General features: G+C 37.3%; 1 protein-coding gene across 2 annotated transcripts in view; it reads left to right on the top strand.

The window, feature by feature from the left end:
* Positions 1-15,520, top strand: part of fam171a1 (family with sequence similarity 171 member A1) — a 65,556-nt gene that overhangs the window by 36,840 nt on the left and 13,196 nt on the right. Inside the window, exons 4-5 of one of the 2 annotated variants that reach the window (XM_061915636.1) lie at positions 1,991-2,149; positions 2,572-2,748. The exons of the other annotated variant lie outside the window; for it this stretch is intronic. Coding sequence (XP_061771620.1) covers positions 1,991-2,149; positions 2,572-2,748 — 336 coding nt within the window. The remainder of the gene's footprint in view (positions 1-1,990; positions 2,150-2,571; positions 2,749-15,520) is intronic. 2 annotated transcript variants of the gene reach the window in all.

The following is a 15,520-nucleotide window of genomic DNA, read 5'->3' as shown; positions in this document are numbered from 1 at the left end:
CATTCACACTCACATTCACACACTAGGGTCAATTTAGTATTGCCAATCAACCTTTACCCCGGGTGCATGTTTTTAGAGGTGGAGGAAGCCGGAGTACCCAGAGGGAACCCAAGCAGTCACGGGGAGAACAATTTGTAATGCATTTAACACATACAGTTACTGCCACATTATTTCCGACAGCCCTCACAAAAATGTTCTGTAGGTTTTTGTCAAAACAAAACTTGTCTTTTTCCAAGACAAGTACTGCCCTGTTGTGCAAATATGAATATGTGCATGAATACATATAACAGCTTTGTCGGTCAGCCTCTTTTTTTAATACCATGTGCCTGATTCCGTTTAGGAAGGATGTTCCCAATCAAATGTTTTGCCTTTTTTCTGCTGAGTCTTTTGTTGGATTTATTTTTTTTTGACTGCCGAGGAAGTCAGTTAAAGCATGAGCTTCAGTAAAACACAATAAATATGCAAAGAGGCCATTAACATGTAAAGTGTTGAGTACACCCTGGCCGCAGGTTTATGTCCTGTCTGACACACTTCTAAATGTTTGTCTGGATGATGCGTGCCCTGGGGAGACATAAACCTTGGTGTGTGGCACAAGCGGGGTAAATAGAATGAATTGAAAAAGTGGCTGGAGGGGGTAGTTGATCCAGTCTGTGCTGAAAATTGGGGATATGCCAAGAGCATTTTGAGAAAGGTCTGTTGGGGGATGGGTATAAGTGTCTCAGTGGAGGAGGAACAAGAGGTGAGAGAAAAGTGGAGGGGGGAAAAGCATGAAGAGTTAAGAAAAGGGGACGGACAAAGAAAACGATAGTCTTCCTTTCATACAAAGCTGCAGCCGACAACTTTCACTCTTATTTATGGCTGAATATCACATAAATTAATGAATTATCAACCAAACTACTAAAAATGCTTATAAACAGCTGGGTGTGTCCTCACAGCTCAGGAATGTGCATTCAGGCAACTATTATATTACTTTGCCAAGCCCAACAGTGTACTATTTCTCCTATTTATGGAACCTTATTGATAGTCCCTAAATACATGCCAGAGATAGCATAGGGTTTTATAATGGTTTAATGCAATTTTTGAATACATTCATTTATATTGGCTTGCAAAACGGTTGAATACTACCTATTAAAAAAATAATAATACGTTTTTTTCCTGCGTTGTTGTTGAATCTTTGACTATTTAAAGACCGCCCCCAAATCTTACTCTCTGTTGCATATTACGCTGTATTGTTATTGTTTTTTTTGTTCACTTGGCTGTATTGTAATGCCATTTGCACCAATTACCCACAAGGCCACATTGTTTTTACATTACATTAAGCTAAAAAAAAATCGCAACATGGACTTGTGGAGATATCAGTACGGTGGTTTGACACTTGATCTTTGTGCAACATGGGGTATTTTACACTAATTCACAAATGTTGGGTCTAATTCAAAATAATAATAAAAACCTGAAGGGCATTCAAATTGAGATGTTTCTTTCTTCTGATACTACCATACTCTTACCAAAAATGCACACACTGCGGATGTACAGAAACTCCTATTGTCAATGTGGATTAACAAATATGTGCAAGTAAAGAAAATCTACAATTTTTTTTCATAATTTTATGTGATATCTTTTCAACACTCCTTTTTAAGATACAATGTTGTAATATTTTATTCACCCAGCTGTGATGAATTGCAAGTCTGACAGGATTTAAATCACTTTTATTGAGAGAGTGTCTGTACAGCACTTTGGTTATGGGGTTGGTTTTAAATGTGCTATATACATCCATCCATTTTCCACCGCTAGTCCCTTTCGGGATCGCGGGGGGTCGCTGGAGCCTATCTGAATACATGGAATTGAATAGAAAACCTGATGCCTTAAATAGCCAATCTGAGGAATGTTGTCCGATAGAATTTCATATATAAAAAACTTGTTTCCAAATGTTTCCAAATCCCAGGATGTTTGTAAGCATCTGACAACTAGTATATCTCTGTCGACCCGCAAGGTTTCAAGCGACAGCCCAGTGTTTATTTCCAGCGCCGAGCCTTGAGTCTTCCTTCGAACACGTCCTACGCCAATTTGACTGCTCTGCTCACTGTGGCCGACTCCTCCTTGCACATCCACCACTTTCCCTACCTGCAGGTCCAAGGCGGAAATGGCACAGGTGAGGCTGAATTTTTCGTATTTTTCCTTTAAGTTTCGCTTTATTTGAAACCCAAATGTTGACAGGTATAGACGGCGTGAAGGGCTGTTGAATGGGAGTGGTGGGGGTGGGGTGCGGCAGAAGAGAGATAGTGGGACATCAAAAAGGCAGACACTACCCTAAGCCGGCCTCTTTCTACAGGACCCTCTGAAACACTAACTTATGTGTGCGCGCGTGTGTGCTTGCAGCACACGTTTCACATGCCTGCATGCATCCCCACCACATCTTGGTGTGTATATGAGTGCCCTTTAAAGACCCCCCCCCCACTCCCACCCCCCCAACTTCCAACTTCCCTTTTTTTTTTCCACTTTCCGCCTTCTTTCCTGCCCTTCCCTTGTTTTCTTTCCTGTCTGTTTCACCATCCTGATATCTCTCCTTTACAGGTTTTGAGAAGCCGTCAGATTTGACTCCTGTGGCGGCCATCTCCGTCCACCTATTGGACAGCGATGGAGCCAAGCTGCAGGTGAATGAACCAATCACCGTTTCCATCCCACTGCCCGTGAACAGTGGACTGAAGGAAAATGACCATGTGCCTGCTTGGAGATTTGACCCACGTTTGGGTACGTAGTGACACCAACACTCACCCCTGAAAGTTTTCCTGCAGTTCCCAGCGACGGGTCGAATATCTGGTATAGTTTTATTTTTTTTTTATTTGTTAGAGCAGTCTCGTGCAGACATATGAGCTAAAAATGTTGTTAGAATTAACTGCAAAGCAACATGGAGCATGTGCAGGGATGAATGATTTCATTCACAGGGGCATTAAGATGTGGAAACTGCAAATGTGACATCTGATGCCATTCCACCATTCTGCTCACAACCTCTTAGGTACATAGTTGCATGGTGTGGTAGACATTGCTGTGATGTGCTATAGATCCGCGGTTGTCAAACTTTTTTGTCAAAGTACTGCAAACCCCGTTTCCATATGAGTTGGGAAATTGTGTTAGATGTAAATATAAACGGAATACAATGATTTGCAAATCCTTTTCAACCTTTATTCAATTGAATGCACCACAAAAACAAGATATTTGATGTTCAAACTCATAAACTTTATTTTTTTTTGCAAATAATAATTAACTTAAAATTTCATGGCTGCAACACGTGCCAAAGTAGTTGGGAAAGCACATGTTCACCACTGTTACATCACCTTTTCTTTTAACAACACTCAAACGTTTGTGAACTGAGGAAACTAATTGTTGAAGCTTTGAAAGTGGAATTCTTTCCCATTCTTGTTTTATGTAGAGCTTTAGTCGTTCAACAGTCCGTTGTCTCCGCTGTCGTATTTTACGCTTCATAATGCGCCACACATTTTCGATGGGAGACAGGTCTGTACTGAAGGCGGGCCAGCAAAGTACCCAAGCTCTTTTTTTACGAAGTTACGCTGTTGTAACACTTGTCTTGCTGAAATAAGCAGGGGCGTCCATGATAACGTTGCTTGGATGACAACATATGTTGCTCCAAAACCTGTATGGACCTTTCAGCATTAATGGTGCCTTCACAAATGTGTAAGTTACCCATGCCTTGGGCACTAATACACCCCTATACCTTCACAGATGCTGGCTTTTGAACTTTGCGCCTATAACAATCCGAGTGGTTATTTTCCTCTTTGTTCTGGAGGACACCACGTCCTCTGTTTCCAAATATAACTTGAAATGTGGACTCGTCAGACCACAGAACACCTTTCCACTTTGCATCAGTCCATCTTAGGTGAGCTCGGCCCCAGCCAAGACGGCGGCGTTTCAGGATATTGTTGATAAAAGGATTTAGCTTTGCATAGTAGAGCTTTAACTTGCACCTACAGATGTAGCGACCAACTGTAGTTACTGACAGTGGTTTTATGAAGTGTTCCTGAGCCCATGTGGTGATATCATTTACACACTATCGGTTTTTGATGCAGTACCGCCTGAGGGATCAAAAGTCCGTAATATCATCGCTTACGTTCAGTGATTTCTCCAGATTCTCTGCACTTTTTGATGATTTTACGGACAGTAGATGGTAAAATCCTTAAATTCCTAGCAATAGCTCGTTGAGAAATGATGTTCTAAAACTGTTCGACTGTTTGCTTACAAATTGGTGACCCTCACCCCATCCTTGTTTGTGAATTACTTAGCATTTCATGGAAGCTGCTTTTATACCCAATCATGGCACCCAACTGTTCCCAATTAGCCTGCACACCTGTGGGATGTTCCATATAAATGTTTGAAGAGCATTCCTCAACTTTATCAGTATTTATTGCCACCTTTCCCAACTTCTTTTTCAAGTGTTGCTGGCATCAAATTCTAAAGTTAATGATTATTTGCACAAAATTTTTTTTTTATCAGTTTGAACATCAAATATGTTGTCTTTGTTGCATATTCAAATGAATATGGGTTGAAAATGATTTGCAAATTATTGTATTCCGTTTATATTTACATCTAACACAATTTCCCACTTCAGAAAAAACTTCGCTCTCCAAGTACCAGAATAATGACCAGCATTAAAATACAGTAGCATGGTAGTCCTAAGTATTCATTAAAAGCGAGGCAGAAGTACTATTTAACAAGTAGATAAAATATTTTTGGCCACTATAACATTACACACAGTTTTAAACAGAAACACTGTGTTTAAATTTTGAAAAATAAAACACTGTACTTTTATTAAGTTATTTTTTTTTGCCATACCACTAGATAGAGCCTGTGTACCACAAGTGGTTCATGTACCACAGTTTGAGAGTCACTGCTATAGGTGCATTGCCTTTCCATTGCTTAAGAGGCATACCTCTTGAACGTGTGACGTAGTAAATGCAATGCATTGTGGGTTTTGCGGGTCTCTACAGAGAAATCTATACACGGCTGAATGCAAGACTCTGTGCTAAAGTTCTGTTCTTTTTTTTTTTTTTTCTTTTTTTTTTTACTAATTCAAAACATGGCGTGAACATGCAGCATCATTAACTGCCACAATCGTTGTCCTGATCGCTTCAGGAAAAAACTAAACGATTGAGGGGGATTTTTTTCAATACCAGCTTGAAAGGAACTCTGATTAGTGAGTTAATAATAAAGAGATTGGGAGGACACGACAGTCAACACAGGGAAAGCACAGAGATCAGGACAGAGAAAGAGCATAAAGCTGGGTATCGGCTTACGGTACAGATGACTATATTCCGGCGCCGGCAAGCCAGGTTGTGCAGGCTTATGAAAGCAGCTTCATCATCACAGGCAAGTGCGCTGATTGCCGTTGAATGATTGCTGCGGGACAGAGACGCGCGCGGCGCGTCCCTGGATATGCGCAGCTGTGGGCATGTCCCGATGTGCGACAAGCAGAGAGCAAGGATGCGCCCTGGCCGTGACACCTAAAATACCACAATGGAGAACCAGGACTGTTGAACAACTTAATCTGTACATCAAGCAAGAATGGGAAATAATTCCATCTGAAAAGCTTCAAAAATTAGTCTCCTCAATTCCCAAACGTTTACTGATTGTTGTTAAAAGGAAAGGCCATGTAACACAGTAGTAAAAAGGCCCCTGTGCCAACTTGTTTGCAATGTGTTGATGCCATTAAATTCTAAGTTAATGATTATTTGAAAAAGAAAATTAAGTTTCTCAGTTCGAACATTAAATATCTTGTCTTTGCAGTCTATTCAATTGATTATAAGTTGAAAAGGATTTGCAAATCATTGTATTCTGTTTTTATTTACGAATTACACAAGTGAATTACACATCTTCACTGGTTTTGGGTTTTCTATATATATATATATATATATATATATATATATATATATATATATATATATATATATATGTGTGTGTATATATTAGTGTTGTCCCGATACCAATACTTTGGTACCGGTACCAAAATTATTTTGATACTTTTCGGTACTATTGTAAATAAAGGGGACCACAAAAAAATGGCATTATTGTCTTTATTTTAACAATAAATCTTACGGTATATCAAACATATGTTTCTTATTGCAAGTTTGTCCTTAAATAAAATAGTGAACATACAAGACAACTTGTCTTTTATTAGTAAGTAAGCAAACAAAGGCTCTTAATTAGTCTGCTGACATATGTAGTAACATATTGTGCCATTTTCCATTCTATTATTTTGTCAAAATGATTAAGGACAGGTGGTAGAAAATGTATTATTAATCTACTTGTTCATTTACTGTTAATATCTGCTTACTTTCTCTTTAAACATGTTCTATCTACACTTCTGTTAAAATGTAATAATCATTTATTCTTCTGTTGTTTGATACTTTACATTAATTTTGGATTATACCACAAATTTGGGTATCAATCCGGTACCAAGTCGTTACCAGAACATACATTGGTCACTTTCAATGTCCTTATGTGTCCAGGGACATATTTCCTGAGTTTATAAATATAATTCACTTATAAACATAATATGCATTTTAAAAAACGAAACAATATCGACGTAATCATAGTAGTATTGACTAGATATGCTACTGTTCTTGGTATCATTACAGTGGATGTTAGGCGTAGATCCACTAATGGGGTAAGTTTACATTTTGACGCCGGTGACCTACCATATGTAGTAAAACATGTTTAGCTGTTCCTCGTCCTGCTTGGGGTGCGCGGGGTGGGGGGCTTTGGGGGTGGGTGGTAGTGGTGGACCGGTACTTTTCGGAGGCGGTATTGTACCGAATATGATTCATTAGTATCGCGGTACAATACTAATACATATATCAAAATATTAACACCCACAACTTTCTAAAAAGGCCTTTGAGCAAATGAAGAAGAACACATGCACATTTGTAGACTACCCGCAGCCCCGCATCACAGACTATTTCCATAACAGAAGCCATCCCAAGACCCCTCTGCGGGCGACATCCCCAGTTCCTTAGCAACCCAGCCCAAATAATTAACCAAACAGGAGTCACCTGACACCTGATTGAGTTTCACGGAGCAACTACTTGCATGTTTGTGGTAATGCATGAGTTGAAATGAGGACAGAAAGTAGACACAAAAAAAGCTTAAATTAGATTTGGAGGTTCCCAGCAGAGACCTACATACAGTCACTGAAAAACCTGTTTGTCTTGTGCAACGGCCAAGTTTATTAATAGAAAAGCTAGCATTAAATGTGCATATAAATGGTTGAGCTTAAATAGTGAAATGGCAACGGGAATTCTGTCCAGTGAAAGCCATTTAGACAGACAGAACCAGGCTAAATCTGGGTAGGGCTGGTCACATGGTTCAGCGATGTGTATGCCACTGTGTGTATGTGTGTGTGTCGGTAGAGGTGCTTAGTCACACAGTCTCCCTTTTCTCTCTTGCTATTATCAGAATCAGAAGTACTTTATTGATCCCTGAGGGGAAATTAAGATCTCAACTTCCATTTGTTCACTGTTGTTTCTCCTGGTAATGTTTTTGCCCCTTTTTCCATGTTGTGTATATTTTTCCCCCTCTCTTTTTTAAATACCTGGCACTGCTTGATGTTGTCAATGTATGTGCCTAATAAACACAGATCCAGGGTCACACTATGTTGTCCCTGACATCCACAGGATGTGCTATTTCCTCTCAGAGTAGCAGGCAGTCAATCAGTGTGTGTTGTGTGGTTTGGTTGTGACGCTGTCAGGTTTGGAGCTCATTGTTCTCTTTTCAGTAGGTTCATCCTATCTGTCAAGTTGTACGGTGTCAAATTCCCAAAACCTTTGGTGTCATCTGAATCAAATGATTCTCTGGACACAGGACACGAGGCAAAGCAAGATTTGATGTTGGACACGATGGGAAGCAAGATGTGATGGTAAAAAAATAGTTCATGACATAGAAAAAGTAAGAATAGAACACAAGGCAGACCTGGAAAGAGTAAGATTAGAACACAAAGAAGACCTGGAAAGATCAATAAGAGAACTTAAAGAAGATCAGAGAAAAGCAGCAGAATACAAAAAAGATCTGAAAAGTCTGCAGGAAAATATAAAAGTCTGCAAACTCAGAATAACAACATAAGAAAAGACTTTCAGGAAATTCGTCAAGAAATTAAGATTTTTAAAGAAGTTATTGCAGTGAAACGAGATAACATGCTGAAAAATATCATAAATGAAATAGATCAGGGTAAACGTATTAATGACATCATCGTGACCGAATTAAGCCACAATCCTACGTGAAAGATGTGAATAATGGCGGAAAAGCAGATTAAATGAATGTTGTCTCAGCAGAACAGCAAGTGGTCAACTTTCTGCAATCAAAGGAAATTGAAATCAATATTAATACCATCAAAACGTGCATCCAACTGAAAGGAAGAATCAACACCACCACCCCAGTCATCCTCATGAAACATCCATCCATCCATCCATTTTCTACCGCTTATTCCCTTTTGGGGTCGCGGGGGCCCTGGCGCCTATCTCAGCTACAATCGGGCGGAAGGCGGGGTACACCCTGGACAAGTCGCCACCTCATCGCAGGGCCCTCATGAAACATGTTAACAGAAAATCTACAATGGCTTTGCTGAAACGGGAAAGAAGCTGAAGGGAATAAATGTGTACATGATTGAGCATCTCACAAAACGTAATGCTGAAATTGCCAAGAAAGCATGGGACTTGAGAAAGCAGGGAACAATTCAAGGAACTTGAAATAGCATCTGTAAAATCTACATCAAGCTGAATGGATGTCCAGAAGCAAAAGTACTTGTTGTCCATGACATCAAGGACCTGGACAAATAATAAAGTTGACACTGCTTCCACGACGACGATGATAATGGAGTCTGACAGAAAACAAACACCTAAATTTAACACCAACACTACTACGTTCGAAGGGACCACTCAACAAGAAGACCTAATTCAGGAGTGCATTAGAGATTATTCAACCAACATCAAAGATTGTTGAACAAGAAAATATGGAACTGAAAAACTTCTGCAACAGAGATCACAAAAAACAGGATTTGGAAAATGATATAGATCCAGATACAGATGTTTTCTCCCACATCAGTAATAATTGTTTTTATTATACAGATGAACAATATAACTGCAACATTAAATGTAATAACAAATTGTCAATTATTAATTTTATTAGCAGAAGCTTGTGCGCAAATTACAACAACATAAAGCACCTTTCAGAACAATTCAACAAACCCTTCAAAGTGATTGCTGTCACAGAAACATGGATTGTTGATCAAACAAGGAATAGTTTTTGATCTGGGAGGATATGAACTCAATTACATCAACAGAACCAACAAAATGGAGGAGGAGAAGCTGTGTACGTGATGACGAACCTGAACTAAAAAGTGCTAAAAACAGGAAAAAGCAAAAACATATTCATCAGTATATATATGTCACCTAAGTTAAGTATTGAAACATTTGAAGATTGGATGAAGGCAAATTATATACACACTGGTCAAAAAATGATTGTCTTATGTGGTGACTTAAATATTGACCTATTGTACCCTAATAAGCAAAAGTCCATTGATGACTTCATTATTACAATGTACGCATCAGTTTATATCCTAGAATCAAAAAGCCAAGCGGGAATCACAGGACATTGTGCCCTGCTTATTGATAATATTTTGACCAAGAATTTTGATAATAACACTATAAGTGGTCTACTTACAACACATATCAGTGATCGTCTGTCAGTTTTCGCAATATATGATGGAAAGTGCAAGAAGAGGAACATGAAAGACAAATACATTTTGAAGACTATGCACAGAAAAAAGGATGACTGCTTTCAAAAATGAGTTAGAAAAGCAAACTTGGGACAATGTGTACAATGAAAAAATTGTTGATGAAACACATGAACATTTTTTAAACACGTTCATAATACTTTATGACAACCATTGTCCATGTAAACAACTCATTATAAAGCAGAGAAAGAAAAATCAACCATAAATGACAAAAGGATTAAAAGTGCTTGTAATATGAAGAATACATTTTATATACAGTGTATAACAAATAACTACACAAGCAGAAAATAAGTACAAGTATAACAAGCTAACTAATATACCATGAACATATAGAAAAGAATATTACAGTCAATTATTACACAGAAACATAAATGATAACTTGAAGGAAGTATCTTCAATAATTACTTGTAAATATTGGACCAAAATTGGAGGAAAGGATTCCAGACCCAGTTTCAACTGAGTACTATAATGACACCATACATACAATCCCAAACTCACTGTTCCTCACAAAAGGGACACAGAAGGAAATAGTTAAAATTGTGAAAAAATGCAAATCTAAGACTTCAATGGAATTGATATGGAAGCGTCACTTCCTGTTCATGAGAAAGGACGCAAAAGAAAAAGGCTCCGCTTTTGCTACCGGAGTTTTTGTTTATTCTGAAGATTTTGACCACTTATTTGTGATCACAGCCACAGGAGAGTAACCTGGCATCCTCGACCTCATTTTGGTACGTTGTGAGGCACTGATACGCTGAAATAAGGCAAGTTGGATGAGTCGTTTGCCTCAAGCCATCGGCGCCTTACCGCAGCTCAAAGCGGTTGCCTAGCAACCAAAAACTACGGCGAGTTTACAGCTGTTTTAAAGTGCTTCCAACGTCGCAGTGTTATAAGTTGACAGACTAACACCTCAAATTGATCTGTGAACAACACAAGGTACGCATTGTTGGAACAACCAAGTTAAACCTGCTGCAAGTTGCTAAAGTAACTGCCGTTTAAGACACAAGAGGCACTGACGTCATCGATCTGCCGCTATGCCAAAAGCTAAAGGGAAGACTGAAAGCCCGAAACCTTCGGTGTCAGCCGACACAGGACACAACTGGGACCAAGATTTGAGACTGGACACAGGACATGATGGGGAACAAGGAGTACTACTAAAAATACTCCTTGAAATGAAAGAAGAAATTAAAGAAATAAAAAAAGATCAGAAAAAAGCAATGGAAGAACACAAACAAGATGTGAAAAGTCTGCAGCAAAATATTGAAAGTCTGCAAACTCAAATCATCACCAGAAAAAATGAAGTCTGATATGTGCCAACATTTGAAGACCTTTCAAGAAGAAATGCACCAACAAATGAAGACCCTTCAAGAAGAAAACTACATGCTGTGGAATATCATAGATGAATTGGAGCAGGATAAACGAATGAATGATATCATTGTGACAGGGCACCGAATTAAACCAAGATCCTATGCGAAAGCTGTGAATAATGAAGATGAACCAGATGAAATGGATCTTGTCTCGGCAGAACAGCAAGTGGTCAACTTCCTGCAATCAAAGGAAATTGAAATCGACATTAATACCATCGAAACATGCATCCCACTGAACAGAAGAGACAACAACGCCACTCCAGTCGTGCTTGTGAAATTTGTAAACAGAAAATCTAAAATGGCATTGCTGAGACAGGGAAAGAAGCTGAAGGGAACAAATGTGTACATGAATGAGCATCTCACTAAACGTAATGCTGGAATCTCCAAGAAAGCACGCGACTTGAGAAAGCAGGGAAAAATCCAGGGAACTTGGAGCGCCAACTGTAAAATTTACATCAAGCTGAATGGAGGTCCAGAAGCAAGAGTAATTGTTGTCAATGACATCAAAGACCTGGACAAGTTTTAAGTTTACACAGCTTCCACAACAACGATGATAATGGACTCTGACAGAAAACAAGCACCTAAATTCAACATCAACACTACTACACAGCAAGGGACGACTAAAAAAGAAGACTTAGATTCAGGACTGCATCCATCTACACTTATAGAGATTATTGAAACGACATCAAAGATTGTTGAGCAAGGAAATATGGAACTACAAAACTTCTGCAACAAAGAGCACAAAAACCAGGATTTGGAAAACGATATAGATCCAGATACAATTTTTTTTCCCCACATTAGTAATAATTGTTTTTATTACACAGATGAGCAATATAATAGCAACATTAAAAGTGACAACAAATTGTCAATTATTCATTTTAATAGCAGAAGCTTGTATGCAAACTACAACAACATTAAGAACTTTTTGGAACACATCAACGAACCCTTCAAAGTGATCGCCATCCCAGAAACATGGATTGATGATAAAAAAGGAATAGATTTTGATCTGGAAGGATATGAACTAAACTATATTAACAGAACCAACAAAAATGGAGGAGGAGTAGCTGTGTATGTGATGAAGAACCTGAACTACAAAGTGGTAAAAAACATGTCATTTGCTGTAGATAATATCTTAGAATGTATTACCATTGAAATATGTCAGGAAAATAGCAAAAACATAGTAATTAGTTGTATATACCGATCACCTAAGTCAAGTATAGAAACATTTGAAGAATGGATCAAGGCAACTTACATGGACAATGGTAAAAAAATAATTTTCTTATGCGGTGACTTTAATATTGACTTATTGAACCCTAACAAGCAAAAGTTTATGTACAGCATCAGTTTATATCCTAAAATCACAAAGCCAAGCAGAATCACAGGACACTTTGCCACGCTTATTGATAATATTTTTACTAATGATTTTGATAATAACTCTACAAGTGGTTTACTTATAACCGACGTTAGTGATCATCTGCCAGTTTTTACAATATATGATGGAAACTGCAAAAAGAACACGGAAGACAAAAGGACATTTCAAACACTGTGCACAGAGAAGAGGATGATTGCTTTCAAAATGGAGCTACAAAAGCAAGATTGGGACAGTGTGTACAATGAAGAAGAGGTTGATGAAGCAAGAAATGAACAAATTAAAAAAATGGTTTGACAAAAACAGACTATCATTGAATCTCAGTAAAACTAAAATAATGCTATTTGGTAACAGTAGAAAAGAAAGTCAAACACAAATACAAATAGACGGAATAGAAATTGAAAGAGTAAATGAAACCAAATTTCTAGGTATAATGATTGATGATAAATTGAACTGAAAATCTCATGTAAAAAATATACAACATAAAGTTGCAAGAAATACATCAATAATGAATAAAGCCAAATATGTTCTAGACCAAAAATCACTTTATATTCTCTACTGCTCACTAGTGTTACCATATCTGAGTTACTGTGTAGAAATATGGGGAAATAATTACAAAAGTACACTTCATTCACTAACAGTACTACAAAAAAGATCAGTTAGAATAATACATAATGTTGGATATAGAGCACATACAAACCCTTTATTTATTGAATCAAAGATACTGAAATTCCACGACATAGTGGAATTGCAAACAGCTAAGATTATACACAAAGCAAACTATAACCTGCTTCCCAAGAATATACAACAATTCTTCTCAACAAAAGAAGAGAAATATAATCTTAGAGAAAAATTTAATTTAAAACATTTGTATGCACGTACAACACTTAAAACCTTCAGTATATCAGTATGTGGAATTAAATTATGGAATGGATTAAGCAAAGCAATCAAACAATGTACTAATATGATCCACTTCAAGAAACTCTTCAAACTGGAAGTGTTAACAAAGTACAAAAATGAAGAACCATGATAAACATTCTGATTTTACTCACTCATTCATTCTCAAAATAATCTGATTTATCTCATCGTATGGATTAAAATTTAAGCAATTATTTATTTATTTGTATTGTGATTACTTATTACTTATGGAGTATACATTGTGAATACATTGAGAACAGGAAGTGAACAGGAAGTGAACAAAAGTTTTAGCAACTGTTATGTAAAGAAAAGGGGTAGGATTAAATAAGCTCTGCTTCTTCCTCCTCCTTTTCGAACATGTTGAAAAGAGAAACTGGAAATTGTGATGTATCATGTTGTATGCTTGCACGTTCGAAATAAACTCAAACTCAAACTCAAACTCAAAGGTTTTTGAATAGATCTTAGAACTATTAATGTATATTAGTAACCTATCATTTCAAACAGGTAAAGTCTCAAGCACGAAATTACAATGCCGCAATTCCTTGAATTTCCGCCAGAGCGCTAAATAATTTAAAACCTCTTCTCACCCATGCGCTTACCAAAGGCATGCGGTAAAAGTAAGCATGCGCTAATTATTTTAAAACCTCTTCTCACTCCGGCACTTACCAAAGATATGCCGTAAAAATTTGAGTGTGGTGTAAGCTTGGACCTTAAATCCTACTGAATAGCTCTTAATCTCCTTCCCTTTATGCAATTTCAAATTACCGGTATTGAAATCAGCCTCCTCCATTTTGAAAATGATGACAGGGGAAGTGTAACTCATGACGTCACGAGTTTGACCCGGCGGTAATACTAATGAGCTAATTATTTTGGGAAGTGAGTTTGACCCGGCAGTAATTCAAGGCAGGCGCCTACTATATGCCCTGCAGCAACTCAAGGAAATACGGTAGCTTAAGTGTCACCAATTTATAGACTGGAGACCAACACCAATTTACAAATTATAGACCTGTTTCTTTACTTACACAATTTTCTAAAATCATTGAAAATCTGTTTAATAACAGATTAGAGAGTTTCATGAACAAAATTAGAATACTCGCTGAGAACCAATATGAATACAGAGCTAATATTTCAACTTTGATGGCTTTAATCAAAATTACAGAAGAAATTACCGATGCAATAGCAGCAGTGTTTATGAATTTAATTAAATCCATAAAAAAAAGTAAAGCATTTGACACAATCACAATATTTTAATCAAAAAATTAGAACGATATGGTGGGGGCAGAAGGTTGGTCTTGAACTAGAATATAATGTTTTGTTCTGGACAGAATAAAAGCTAATACAAATAACAGTAGAAATTAAAAAATTAAAAGGATGGCTTGACAAAATCAGACTATCCTTAAATCTCAGTAAAACTAAAAAAAAATGCCAATAGGTAACATGAGAAGGGAAAGTCAAACGCAAATACAAATAAGACTGAATAGAAATTGAAATACTAAATGAAACTACATTTTTAGGTACAATAATTGATGATAAAATGAACTGGAAATCTTATATAAAAAATATACAACATAAGGTGGCAAGAAAAACGTCAATAATAAAGAAAGCTAAACGTGCATTGGACCAAAATTCACTCCATATTCTCTACTGCTCGCTAGTGTTACCATATCTGAGTTATTGTGCAGAAATATGGGGAAATAACTACAAAAGTATACTTAATTCATTAACTTTGTTACAAAAAAGATCAGTTAGAACAATACATAATATAATGTTGAATGTAGAGAACATATAAACCTTTGAATCAAAAATACTGAAATTCCACCACATATTGAATTTGCAAACAGCAAAAAATATGCACAAAGCAAACTATAATCTGCTATCCAAAAATATAGAATATTTTTTTCTAAACAAAGGAAGAGAAATGTAATCTTAGAGAAAAATGCAATTTGAAATATTTGTATGGCCAGACCTGTAGTATATTATCAGTATGTGGAATCAGTGGCCTAGTGGTTAGTGTCCGCCCTGAGATCGGTAGGTTGTGAGTTCAAACCCCGAGTCATACCAAAGACTATAAAA

The sequence above is a fragment of the Nerophis ophidion genome, linkage group LG11 (assembly GCF_033978795.1).
Source record: "Nerophis ophidion isolate RoL-2023_Sa linkage group LG11, RoL_Noph_v1.0, whole genome shotgun sequence".
In the NCBI taxonomy this organism is placed as follows: Eukaryota; Metazoa; Chordata; class Actinopteri; order Syngnathiformes; family Syngnathidae; genus Nerophis; species Nerophis ophidion.
This window is presented reverse-complemented; position numbering and strand designations above follow the sequence as displayed.